This window comes from Anolis sagrei, chromosome X (genome assembly GCF_037176765.1).
Source record: "Anolis sagrei isolate rAnoSag1 chromosome X, rAnoSag1.mat, whole genome shotgun sequence".
Classification (NCBI taxonomy): domain Eukaryota; kingdom Metazoa; phylum Chordata; class Lepidosauria; order Squamata; family Dactyloidae; genus Anolis; species Anolis sagrei.
The window spans coordinates 61,934,133-61,946,711 of record NC_090034.1 but is presented as its reverse complement, the minus strand read 5'-3'; the positions used below and the strand labels follow the sequence as shown (position 1 = coordinate 61,946,711).

At 47.5% G+C, this 12,579-nt stretch overlaps 1 protein-coding gene across 2 annotated transcripts in view; it reads left to right on the top strand.

Annotated features, from left to right (window-relative positions):
- The window catches only part of LOC132780882 (fibrillin-2), a 150,186-nt gene that overhangs the window by 87,636 nt on the left and 49,971 nt on the right, over positions 1-12,579 (top strand). For both annotated transcript variants that reach the window (XM_067473612.1, XM_067473613.1), the window contains 9 exons: positions 182-343; positions 3,481-3,549; positions 3,733-3,858; positions 4,370-4,495; positions 10,983-11,132; positions 11,249-11,320; positions 11,411-11,536; positions 11,751-11,876; positions 11,999-12,124. In XM_067473612.1, the coding sequence (XP_067329713.1) occupies positions 182-343; positions 3,481-3,549; positions 3,733-3,858; positions 4,370-4,495; positions 10,983-11,132; positions 11,249-11,320; positions 11,411-11,536; positions 11,751-11,876; positions 11,999-12,124 (1,083 nt within the window). The remainder of the gene's footprint in view (positions 1-181; positions 344-3,480; positions 3,550-3,732; positions 3,859-4,369; positions 4,496-10,982; positions 11,133-11,248; positions 11,321-11,410; positions 11,537-11,750; positions 11,877-11,998; positions 12,125-12,579) is intronic.

The following is a 12,579-nucleotide window of genomic DNA, read 5'->3' as shown; positions in this document are numbered from 1 at the left end:
CAATCTCTTCTTTCCTTCCTTCTTTCCTTCCTTCTTTCCTCCCTCCTCTCCTTTCTTTCTTCCCTCCTTCCCTAACATCTGTCCATTCATGTTACCTATGTAAACATTCTTTCTTCTTTGCCCTTCTTTCCTCCCTACCTTCCTTCCGTCCTTCTCCTCCCTCCCTTTTCTCCCTTGCCAGACACCCGGGTGGGCAACTGCTTCCTGGAGACACAGGACCGTGGGGATGGCGGCATCTCCTGCAGCGCCGAGATTGGGGTGGGGGTCACGCGGGCCTCCTGCTGCTGCTCCTTGGGCCGCGCCTGGGGAAATCCCTGCGAGCTCTGCCCCTCTGCCAACACCAGTGAGTACTGGGGAGGGGGGTTGTCTCATTTGGGTGGGGGTCTGGTCTCATCTGAGGCAAGCTTTGCCTTGGATCGGTGGGCTCCAAGGGGCTCCAAACCATAGCTATCACCTCAGCTGTGTATCGGTTGCAAGGTTGCACACACATATTTATATGGATATTCTATATATAATGAAGACCATGTCACATCCTACAATGGAGATGACCAGGGCGATCCTACAATGGAGATGACAGGGAGATGACCAGGGCGATAGATACGATTGCTCCCGAATGCCCCATCTCGTTGCGTCGAGACACGCCATCTCCCTGGTTCACCGAGGAGTTGACCGTGATGAAACACACGAGAAGGGGGCTAGAGCGCAAATGGAGGGAATCTCGAGACGTGACTGACCAAACACGGGCTAAAGCCTCCCTTAAGGCGTATACCATGGCTATACGATTAGCCAGGGAATCTTTCACGACTACCTGTATAGCATCTGCAGCAAATAGAGCTGTTTCAGGTCGTCGGGGAACTCCTTCACCCACCGGTGGTGGAGGAGACCTTTGATGACCCAGCAACTCGGTGTCGCGAGTTCGCACACCATTTTGCAGACAAAGTTGCTCAGATATGTCTTGAGCTGGACTCCAATTTCATCACAGTTCCAGGGGAGGTGATTGAGGCGTCTGTCTGTCCAACTTTGTGGGGTTTTTTTAGGCTTGTTCTTCCTGAGACCGTGGATGAGGTCCTTGGTGCTGTGAGGGCGACCACGTCGGCTCTAGACCCTTGCCCGTCTTGGCTAATTAAATCGGCCAGGGAGGGGTTGGTTGACTGGTTTGTGTTGATCATTAACGCATCATTGGAGCAGGGGGGTTTTCCATCTCATTTGAAACAAGCGGTGGTTCGTCAACTTCTTAAAAAGGTCTCCCTTGACTCCACGGTACTGAACAACTTCAGACCAATCTCCAACCTCCCTTTCTTCAGTGATTGATGGTCACTGATGTTATTTGCTTAGTGTGTTAGTGTGTTAATTGTCTTTTAAATGGCTGTATGGTGTTGCATTGAATTTTTGCCACTTCTTATTGTTAACCGCTCTGAGTCGCCTAATTGACTGAGAAGAGCGGTATACAAATAAAGTAAATAAATAAATAATTAAATAAATTTCTTGGGCAAGGTGTTGGAGCGGGTGGTCGCCTCCCAGCTCCAGGGTTTCCTAGCTGACAACAACTACCTAGATCAGTCACAGTCTGGTTTCAGGCCTGGCCACGGCACCGAGACGGCCTTGGTCGCCTTGGTGGATGACTTCCGTAGAGAGCTGGACAGGGGGAGTGTGACTCTGCTGGTTCTCTTGGACATCTCAGCGGCTTTCGATACCATCGATCATGGTATCCTTCTGGGACGACTCTCTGGGATGGGTCTCGGGGGCACGGTTCTCTCGTGGCTTCAGTCCTTCCTGGAGGGTTGATCCCAGATGGTGAAGCTGGGAGATGCCTGCTCGGACCCCTGGCCTTTGACCTGTGGCGTCCCGCAAGGCTCTATTTTGTCTCCCATGCTTTTTAACATCTACATGAAACCGCTGGGAGAGGTCATCCAGAGTTTTGGAGTTAGGTGCCATCTCTATGCAGATGACACACAACTCTACTACTCATTTCCACCTAATTCCAAGGAGGTCCCTCGAGTGCTGGACGAGTGCCTGGCCACTGTGGCTATCTGGATGAGGAAGAACAAGCTGAAGATCAATCCCGACAAGACAGAGGTCCTCTTGGTCAATCGTAAACCGGATCGGGATATAGGATGGCAACCTGTGCTGGATGGGATTACACTCCCCCTGAAGACACAGGTCCACAGCCTGAGCCTCAAGCGTAAGTCCAAGCTGTGGACCTGTGTCTTCAGGGGGAGTGTAATCCTATCCAGCACAGGTTGCCATCCTATACCCTGATCCGGTTTACGATTGACCAAGAGGACCTCTGTGTTGTCGGCGGTGTCCGGGAGGGCTTTTGCACAGTTAAGACTTGTGCGCCAGCTGCGACTGTACCTCGCAAAAGTTGATTTGGCCGGGGTGGTCCATGCCTTGGTCACCTCTAGATTGGATTACAGTACGTGGGGCTGCCCTTGAAGACGGCTTGGAAATTCCAACTGGTCCAACAGGCGGCGGCCAGGATGTTAACTGACACTCCTTACAGAGAGAGGTCAACCCTCCTGTTTAAGGAGCTCCATTGGCTGCTGTTTACCTACCGAACCCAATTCAAGGTGCAGGTACTTACCTACAAAGCCCAAGATATTCACTTTCCAGGCCATATGACTTATGGAGTACCACCTGCACACCTTATACACCTTACTGTGCACCTTATTGTCCATTGTTATTCAGCTATGCCTTACTGCTTCCCTGCTTCATCTGCCAGGTCCGACCAATACGATGCTTTGCGCAAGCTCCATTTTTACTCTTCAGGCCGGTTGTCTTCTGGTCTTCTTCATGCATTCACACATTCATTCTTTACAAAAGAAGGTGGGAGGGGAAAGGAAGCAAGCAAGCAAGCAAGCAAAAAGAGTTAGGGAATCAATGAAAAGATTGAAAAGGGGAGAGAAGGGAGGAAGGGAAAGGGAGGGAGGGATAGAGGAACGTAGGAGGAAAGGAAAAGAAAGGGGAGAGAGGGCGGGAAGGAAGGAAGGAAAAGGTGAAAAGAGGGAGGAAGAAAGGGGAAGGGAACAGGGCCGTAGCCCTGTTCGGGAGGGGTTGAATTTTTTTTGGGGGGGGGGGGCTTGAAAATTTCACAGGGAGGGTTGAAACCTGCCTCCTAGCTCACGCTGAAGCAAAGAGCACAGCAGGGGGCAGAGCAGCCTTCCATAGCCTGCAGCTCCGCTCCTGTCAACCACCTCCACCAAGTCTGGCCTCCTTAATGAGAGCATTCAACACTCCCCCCCCCCCCAACTTGGTTGCTTCACTACATCGGCTATTGCTGCAAGTAATGACAGTGTGAATAAATTGTCAATATTTGCTTGAGATAGTGCTTGCAGTTCTGGAGGGACTTTTTTGCATCTCATAGACTTAGCATGGGGATTTGGTTAACCAGTTAAAATTCATAAGTAAGCCTGGAAGGGAAGGAAGTTAAGGTTTTTGTATTGAGGCTGAGGCAACCTTCTCCTCTTCTTCCTCCGGCAGCGGAATACAAGACTTTGTGCCCGGGAGGTGAAGGCTTCCGCCCGAACCCCATCACTGTCATTTTGGAAGGTGAGTGGAATAGAGTAGCAAGTGGGTCCTGGGGACAGGGAGCCGTGTGCAAAACGCAGCTCAGAAATGGCGCAAGGCAGAATGCATCGGCTGTGAATCCTTCCACATGGGAGCCGGGACACTGCACAGCCTTCCCGAACCTCAACGTCATCCTTAGGGAATGCGACCCTCCCTTTCTTCCAGATATCGATGAGTGCCAGGAGCTGCCAGGCCTCTGCCAAGGAGGGAACTGTGTCAACACCTTTGGGAGCTTCCAGTGCGAGTGCCCTTTGGGATACTACCTGAACGAAGACACACGCATTTGCGAAGGTAGCCTTTGTACACCTGCTAATGCAAACAAAAAAAGGAAACTTCACATATACTCTCACATTCACTCATAATCCATTCATTCACTCGTTCGGACTCACCATCCTTCTTAATTCAGTCCATCATCACATATACTCTCACATTCACTCATAATCCATTCATTCACACATTCATACTCACCATCCTTCTTTATTCACATTCAGCATTCATACTCATCACCCTTGTTGAAATGCTGCATTCCTTGCAGATCTGGCACACATTCGAAAAGGAAAAGGGTCTCCTTTTTGTTGTTATCTATTTACTTAGTTCTTTAGATAACCTGCCATTGAGCCCAAACTTGCTGGAGCCTCATCAATCTCGAAACAGATAAGTTGTTTAACTTCTTTCTCAAGATGACATTGTCTTTGATGATGCAAACAGATCTCTGGACCAGAATGGTGGGGCTGGAATGAGAGGCCTGCTGCCAACCCTTGTGCTTTCCTTCCCTGTTTCTCCACCCGCTTCTCCCCTGCAGACATTGACGAATGCTCCACTCACATCGGGATCTGCGGACCAGGGACCTGCTACAACACGCTGGGGAACTACACCTGCGTCTGCCCCCCAGAGTACATGCAGGTCAATGGGGGCAACAACTGCATGGGTAGGACACCCTGCACTTTCCTTTAGGTCTATGCCCCACCCCTTCCTTTGGGTCAACGCCCCTTTCCTTTGAGTTGATGCCTCACCCCTTCCTTTGAGTCAATCCCCTGCCCTTTCCATTAAGTTGATGCCCCGTCCCTTCCTCTGGGCTGATGCCTCACCCCCTCCTTTGAGTTGATGCCACTTTCCTTTGGGTCTATGCCGTGCCCCTTCCTTTGTGTTGACACCAGTTGGGGAATCTGGGCTTTTAGACTCAAAAATAACCCTCAGTCGGGGTGATTCCACCATAAATATAGCAGAGTGCCAGAAACTTATGTGTGGTGAACTGGGATGGCCTTCTATTTCTTAGAATGGCTCAGGATTGCAGAGTCAGAACTTTATGTTCAAAAATGTTTATTTCAGATCCCAGGCCTTCCTTTGTTCCTGGCTCCTGGAGTCATTAAGGTTTTCAGCCACTTTGCCTTTTGCCTAGCAACATGAGTGGGTTATTTATTTTATTTATTTGTCGTGTCAGGACAACCAGTCAAATTATATTACATTTCTAACAGAACAAAGCAAACAAACAGACAAAATACAAAATTTGTGAGTTTGGTAGTTGATTAAATGTCCTTTGACCAGTAGCTGGCCACTTGGAGTGCTTCTGGTGTTGCTGCAAGAAGGTCCTCCATTGTGCATGTGGCTGGGCTCAGGTTGCATTGCAGCAGGTGGTCAGTGGTTTGCTCCTCTCCACACTCGCATGTCGAGGATTCCACTTTGTAGCCCCATTTCTGAAGGTTGGCTCTGCATCTTGTGGTGCCAGAGCGCAGTCTGTTCAGTGCCTTCCACGTCGCCCAGTCTTCTGTGTGCCCAGAGGGGAGTCTCTCATCTGGTATCAGCCATTGGTTGAGGTTCTGTGTTTGAGCCTACCACTTTTGGACTCTCGCTTGCTGAGGTGTTCCAGCCAGTGTCTCTGTAGATCTTAGAAAACTATTTCTAGATTTAAGTCATTGACGTGCTGGCTGATACCCAAACAGGGGATGAGCTGGAGATGTCACTGCCTTGGTCCTTTCACTATTGGCTGCTACTTCCCGGCGGATATCAGGTGGTGCAATACCGGCTAAGCAGTGTAATTTCTCCAGGGTGTAGGGCGCAGACACCCCGTGATAATGTGGCATGTCTCATTAAGAGCCACATCCACTGTTTTAGTGTGGTGAGATGTGTTCCACACTGGACATGCATACTCAGCAGCAGAGTAGCATAGCGCAAGGGCAGATGTCTTCACTGTATCTGGTTGTGATCCCCAGGTTGTGCCGGTCAGCTTTCGTATGATATTGTTTCTAGCACCCACTTTTTGCTTGATATTCAGGCAGTGCTTCTTGTAAGTCAGAGCACGGTCCAGAGTGACTCCCAGGTATTTGGGTGCGCTGCAATGCTCCAGTGGGATTCCTTCCCAGGTGATCTTCAGAGCTCGGGATGAGTGGGTGAATTCCCCAAACCTTCTTTGTTCCTCTTAGCCAAAAAGCACTGCTTCTGAAGATGCCCAATTTTGCCACAGAAGTAACACACTTTGGAACTTTTCAATTGAGATTTGTAACCAGTTGCTTTTAGGGTTTTTAAAATTGTTTATGTCACTATTGATTGTTTTTTGATGTTGTGTTTACTGATGTTTTGTTTGATGTACTTTGGGCTTGGCCTCATGTAAGCAGTACCAAGTCCTTTGGGGAGATGGTAGCGGAGTACAAATAAAGTTTATTATTATTATTATTATTGTTATTATTATTATTATTATTGTTGTTCTTGTTTTAAAGCCATCCCTTTCTTCTCAAAAAGCAAGCTTCATAGGCTATTTTTCCTGACTTTTTCAACTGCCTCTGCTCTCAATCATATGATTAAACCATCGAGGGTTAGAGGAATTTGTTCATTATGAGTCTTTTTCGTAATTAATACAGAATTTTCATAGCTTTGATGAATTCCTGCAGATATTATTTTCACCATTCAATCTTAGCTGGTCAACTAGGGACCGTATATGCTGTAGGAAGCTGTAAAGGGGACACGTCGACGAAGCAACCAGTTTAATAACAAAGCCTGTATCTATATGCAGTGTGTGTGGTGGGAATGTTCTGCCTTCTCTTAGGCATAAATGAATACGTGTGACACGTGTTAGCCACCGCTTTAACACTTAGGATGTACTCTGTTTCCACCCTGTTGAAATGCACCTTTAATTTAGCCTTAGCGCCACCATTTTGTAAAGAGATGATAATTACAGGCTCTATCGTGAGTTATAAAAACCTTTTGGCTTTGAATCATAGGCAACCAGTATGCAACCAGTTAACAACGTTTATTTATAACTTTAAGTTCCAACACTTGGGAATACATTAGTATCTTGTCACATCCTTAAGGCTTACTTTCAATATCATTAACTTGGTTACTTTTCCTTTTAAACTCTTGACAGAATTATTTTGTAACTTATTTTCTAGGGCTGGGCGGTTTCGTTTCGTTAATTCGTAATTCGTTAAAAAATTGTTATTTTTTTTGTTAACGAAGCAATAACGAACCATTCTGGAGCAGCTTAAAAACAAAACGAATTTTTCAATTCGTTTCGTAAATGCTTCGTATTTCGTTATGTATTCGTTTCGTTATTGGTTTGAGGTCATTTCGTTATTATTTCCGCATGTCTGGGGCAAGTTTTATAGTTGTTTTTTGTTTAATTAGTGAAAAAAAATTATAATATCACACCAACAGTCAACAACAGAGGGAGAGGGAAGCTTCAGAAGTTCCCCCTGTCCCATTTGGAGGTTTTTTAGCGTATTGCGCGGTCGCGTCCGCCATTAACGAATCGATTCATTATTGTTTCGTTATTGTTTTGTAATTTTTTTACAATATTTCGTAAATATCGAACTTTTTTTAAAAAAAATTCGGAATTCTTTTAAATATCGAAACGCAAAAAAACCCAAAAAACAAATCGATTTTAGAAACAAATTTTTCCGTTGGTACCCAGGCCTATTATTTTCCTATACAACTTGAGCTACATTCAATAATTCTTCTATCAAACAGAGATTCCCCACTGTCTCTCTCTCAGACAGGGTTAACTTCTTCTCTTCACACACAGATTCCTAACTGCTTCACAAACAGCTATTCCTAACTCACTTCACAAGCAGCCATTCCTAACTAACTGCTCTTATTTCTTTTTCTCTTCAACTCTTAACTGCCTCTTTTTAAGCTTAACTCCGTCCCTTTAGAACGTTCAGCTCTTCTCAATTGTCATTCTGGCCTCAGAGCCTTTTTTAAAAAATCCTGGGCCTACACTATTCTGCATAGGACCAATCGGCTTCCCATATGCAAATGATCTTGTCTTTGCTGTTGCTATCCTACTTGTACTAAATCTTCCCTATCTGCCACATGGGAACATAGAGCTATACACCAAAAATTTATTTATTATTATTTATTTATTTCACAGTTTTGTATACCGAGCTTCTCAACCTCGTTGAGGGACTCAGCCCGGTTTACAGCCATAAAAACATATACATTCATGAAAATATCATATATCACAAATTACAAAACAACTTTTAAAACACTAAATATAAAACTACAGTGGTCAGTCGTCCTAATAAGATGGATCTATATCCACTTCCATCCAGAGTCCTATGGTGTTGTCTCATTCCTCGAAGGCCTGACTCCACAGCCACGTCTTCACCCGTTTCCTAAATGTTAGGATGGATGGGGCGGTTCTGGCCTCCTGAGGGAGGGAGTTCCAAAGTCGTGGGGTCACCACCGAGAAGGCCCTGTCCCTCGTCCCCACCAGCCGCGCTTGCGAGGCTGGTGGGACCGAGAGCAGGGCCTCTCCAGATGATCTTAGTAATCTTGATGGTTCGTAGGGGAGAATACGTTCGGAGAGGTAAACAGGGCCGGAGTCGTTTTGTTGTTGTTCATTCGTTCAGTCGTCTCCGACTCTTCGTGACCTCACGGACCAGCCCACGCCAGAGCTCCCTGTCGGCCGTCACCACCCCCACCTCCTTCAAGGTCAGTCCAGTCCCTTCAAGGATGCCATCCATCCATCTTGCCCTTGGTCGGCCCCTCTTCCTTTTGCCTTCCACCTTCCCCAGCATAATTGTCTTCTCCAGGCTTTGCTGTCTCCTCATGATGTGGCCAAAGTACTTAAACTTTGTCTCTAGTATCCTTCCCTCCAGTGAGCAGCCGGGCTTTATTTCCTGGAGGATGGACTGGTTGGATCTTCTCGCAGTCCAAGGCACTCTCAGCACTTTCCTCCAACACCACAGTTCAAAAGCATCGATCTTCCTTCTCTCAGCCTTCCCTAAGGTCCGGCTCTCACATCCGTAGGTGACTACAGGGAATACCATGGCTTTGACTAGGCAATGGATCTTTGTTGCCAGTCTGATGTCTCTACTCTTTACTATTTTATCGAGACTGGACATTGCTCTCCTCCCAAGAAGTAAGCGTCTTCTGATTTCCTGGCTACAGTCCGCATCTGCAGTAATCTTTGCACCTAGAAATACAAAGTCTGTCACAGCCTCCACATTTTCTCCCTCTATTTTCCAGTTGTCAATCATTCTTGTTGCCATAATCTTGGTTTTTTTGATGTTTAGCTGCAACCCGGCTTTTGCGCTTTCTTCTTTCACCTTGATTAGAAGGCTCCTCAGCTCCTCCTCGCTTTCGGCCTTCAGAGTGGTGTCATCTGCATATCTGAGGTTGTTAATGTTTCTTCCAGCAATTTTCACCCCAGCCTTGCATTCATCAAGCCCCGCACATCGCATGATGTGTTCTGCATACAAGTTAAAAAGGTTGGGGGAGAGTATGCAGCCTTGTAGAGATCAGCAAATTCATTACAGAAGCCATTTAAGCTCTGTTCTGAGCCCATTTTGGCTGTGAACGATTTTTGATAAATTAGCATGCTCCCAGCAAGGAAACTTTTGCTGTAGTGCCGTTCCAAGTATGCTAGCATTTCTTTTGCTGTCTTAACATTTTTTACGAACTCAACATTCTTTCTGATAGAGAACTTGAAATGATTGCTCTCACCCAATTTGTTGACCTGGAACCAGTCAGCGTATCCCTCATCTCCAGGTGATGGCGGATCTTGGCTGCAAACTTCAGTCTCTTTGGCATTCAGAATTAATTCCAGTCGATTCTTCCAATTCAAGTAATTCCCCTCTTCATCTTCCAATTTAGGAAGAGTCCAAATAAAATCCTGCTTCATTTCCATCGTTCTCAGCTTTCAAAAATAAAATGAAATTCTCCAAGAAAATTCCAAAAACCAAAAGTTCAAAAATATCCAAACATCAAAACTCAAAATCTCTTTGAGAAACCTTTCTCTGCTCCTTTTCACCTATCCTTTAAAGCTATTTTCCCTTTTTGCTCAGCGCACATGTGCCTGGGCCCATAGACCCTTTGTTGGGGAATCTGAGCTGTTAGGCTCAAAAATAACCCTCAATTGGGTTGATGCCAGCATATCAGAAGCAAACTTCATAACCAGCAGAAACTTAGGTGTGGCAAGCTGGGATAGGCTTCTATTCTTCGGGATGGCTTAGGATTGCAGAGTCAGAACTTTAGGTTCAAAAATATTTATCAAAGTAAAAAGAAATACATTTTTGATAGAGAAGGTCTTGGATCTCACTAGTTTACTGCATCTTGTCTTCTAAAGGAGGCAAAAGGTAAAAAGTCCATGCAGCTACATTTTGCCTAGAGCAGTGGTTCTCAACCTTGGGTCCCCAGATGTTTTTGGCCTACAACTCCCAGAAATCCTAACAGCTGGTAAACTGGCTGGATTTCTGGGAGTTGAAGGCCAAAAACATCTGGGGACCTCAGGTTGAGAGCCACTGGCCTAGAGAGAGGCAAAATGTGTCCTTACTGGAAGGAAGAAAGGGCAGAAGAGACTGGAAAATGGTGGAGAGACCACATGGTCAATCCAGGGCAATTTAAATTTAGGAGGAAGTTCCCTCACAGAAATTCCATTACCACATCACCAAAGGGGGAGGAGACGGTGGCTGGCAGGAAGAGTAAAGACAAAGCCCTTTTTGGGTAAACATGTATAGGAATGTGGGGGGAGGAATCCCTCAGCCTGGCCCTGTTGCTAACCTAGCTACTCATTGAGCTCTGGAAACTTGATGACACAAGAAATTTGTACAGTCTAGGGATGGACTGTACAACCTAGCAGTTCGAAAACATGCAAATGTGAGTAGATCAATAGGTACCGCTCCGGCGGGAAGGTAACAGCGCTCCATGGAGTCATGCCGGCCACATGACCTTGGAGGCGTCTACGGACAACGCTGGCTCTTCGGCTTAGAAATGGAGATGAGCACCACACCCCAGAGTCAGACATGACTGGACTTAATGTCAGGGGACTACCTTTTACCTAGGGATGGAAACCCAACAACACCCCGCCCCTTCCTCTGGGCCAGTGCCCCACCCCTTTGGGTCAATGCCCCGCCCTTTCCTTTCAGTCCATGCCCCGCCCCTTGACCACCCATCCATGGCTTCTCTCTTACTTTCTGCAGACATGAGGAAGAGCCTGTGCTACCGCAACTACAACGACACCTGCGAGAACGAGCTCTCCTTCAACATGACCAAGAAGATGTGCTGCTGCTCCTACAACATCGGCAAGGCCTGGAACAAGCCCTGCGAGCCCTGCCCCACGCCCGCCAGTTGTAAGCCCCCCACCTGAATACAAAACACCTGGAGGGAGGGCCAAAGTAGGCCCAGCCCTGCTCTCAAGGCCCCCAAACGTTGTGGACTGCATCTATCTTGTCTGTCCCCATTGCAGCAGAGTACCAGATCCTGTGTGGTAACCAGGCCCCCGGCTTCATCATCGACATCCACACAGGGAAGCCCATCGGTAAGTAGGGGAGGCGCTGCCATCCTGGGGGGGGGGGGAACCTTCAGGGTGGAACCTGTGGAAAGGAAACGCAGCCCCTTTTGCCCACAGACATCGACGAGTGCAGCGAGATCCCTGCCATCTGCAGCAATGGGGTCTGCATCAACCAGATCGGCAGCTTCCGCTGCGAGTGCCCCATCGGCTTCAGCTACAACAACATCCTTCTCATCTGTGAAGGTGAGCAAAGCGGAGAGAAAGCCTCTTGTTTATCCAAATCCCTTTCTTCTCTCTTCCTATCCCCTGACACTCCTCAGGGACACACCCCTTTTATTCAAATGACCACATAGGTCATTGAGTTCTTCTCCTGTGAGCCTGGAGAGAGACGAGATGTCTGCTGAGAGATAGATAGATAGGCCCTGTCTAATAATATAGTCCACCTTTGTTTGAACAGACATTGACGAGTGCAGCAGTGGGGAGAGCCTTTGCCAGCGCAATGCCGACTGCCTGAACATCCCCGGCAGCTACCGGTGCGAGTGCGCCTCCGGGTACAAGCTCTCACTCAGTGGGGCCTGTGTGGGTAAGGCAGAAGGCGGCGGGGGGGGGGGTCCACTCCCTGCCCGTGGGGGAGGCCCAGCAGGGGGTCTACTTCCTGTGGCCCTCCTGCCTCGCATGCTCCCCTCCTTCTCTTCCCCGCTCCAGGTCGCAATGAGTGCCAGGAGATCCCCAACGTCTGCAGCCACGGCGACTGTGTGGACACTGAGGGCAGCTTCCTCTGCATCTGCTTCAATGGCTTCAAGGCCACCGGGGATCTGACCATGTGCATGGGTGGGTAGGAGGGAGGGCCCTGTGTTCCCCATGTGAACGGGCCTGGGTCACGTAACTCCCAAGGGAGTCGCACTCACAAAAAGCATGGGGACAATTTCAACAGAAAGGAGGAAACCATTAAAATATACACAATCTGCCAACTAGTATTTAAAAAAACTCTAGAATCAGGATAGTAAATATTATTATTATTTAAAACTGTTATATCCCGATCTTCTCTACCTCCACAGAGAGACTCAGACCGGCTAAACACTAAAAAAAAAAAACAGGGGAATTCCAGACAAGAATCATTCAGGGCCAGCTAACACCTCCCAACCAAGGATTCCCCCAGACACAAAGCAGCCAGGCCATGAAACTGCAGGCTATTCAATGCTAATAAAGGTGGCCAATTGCAGCATTCCCACTTGCATCCAAAAGAGAAGAGTTCTTTCTCCCACCCTGGACATTATTCCACAAGT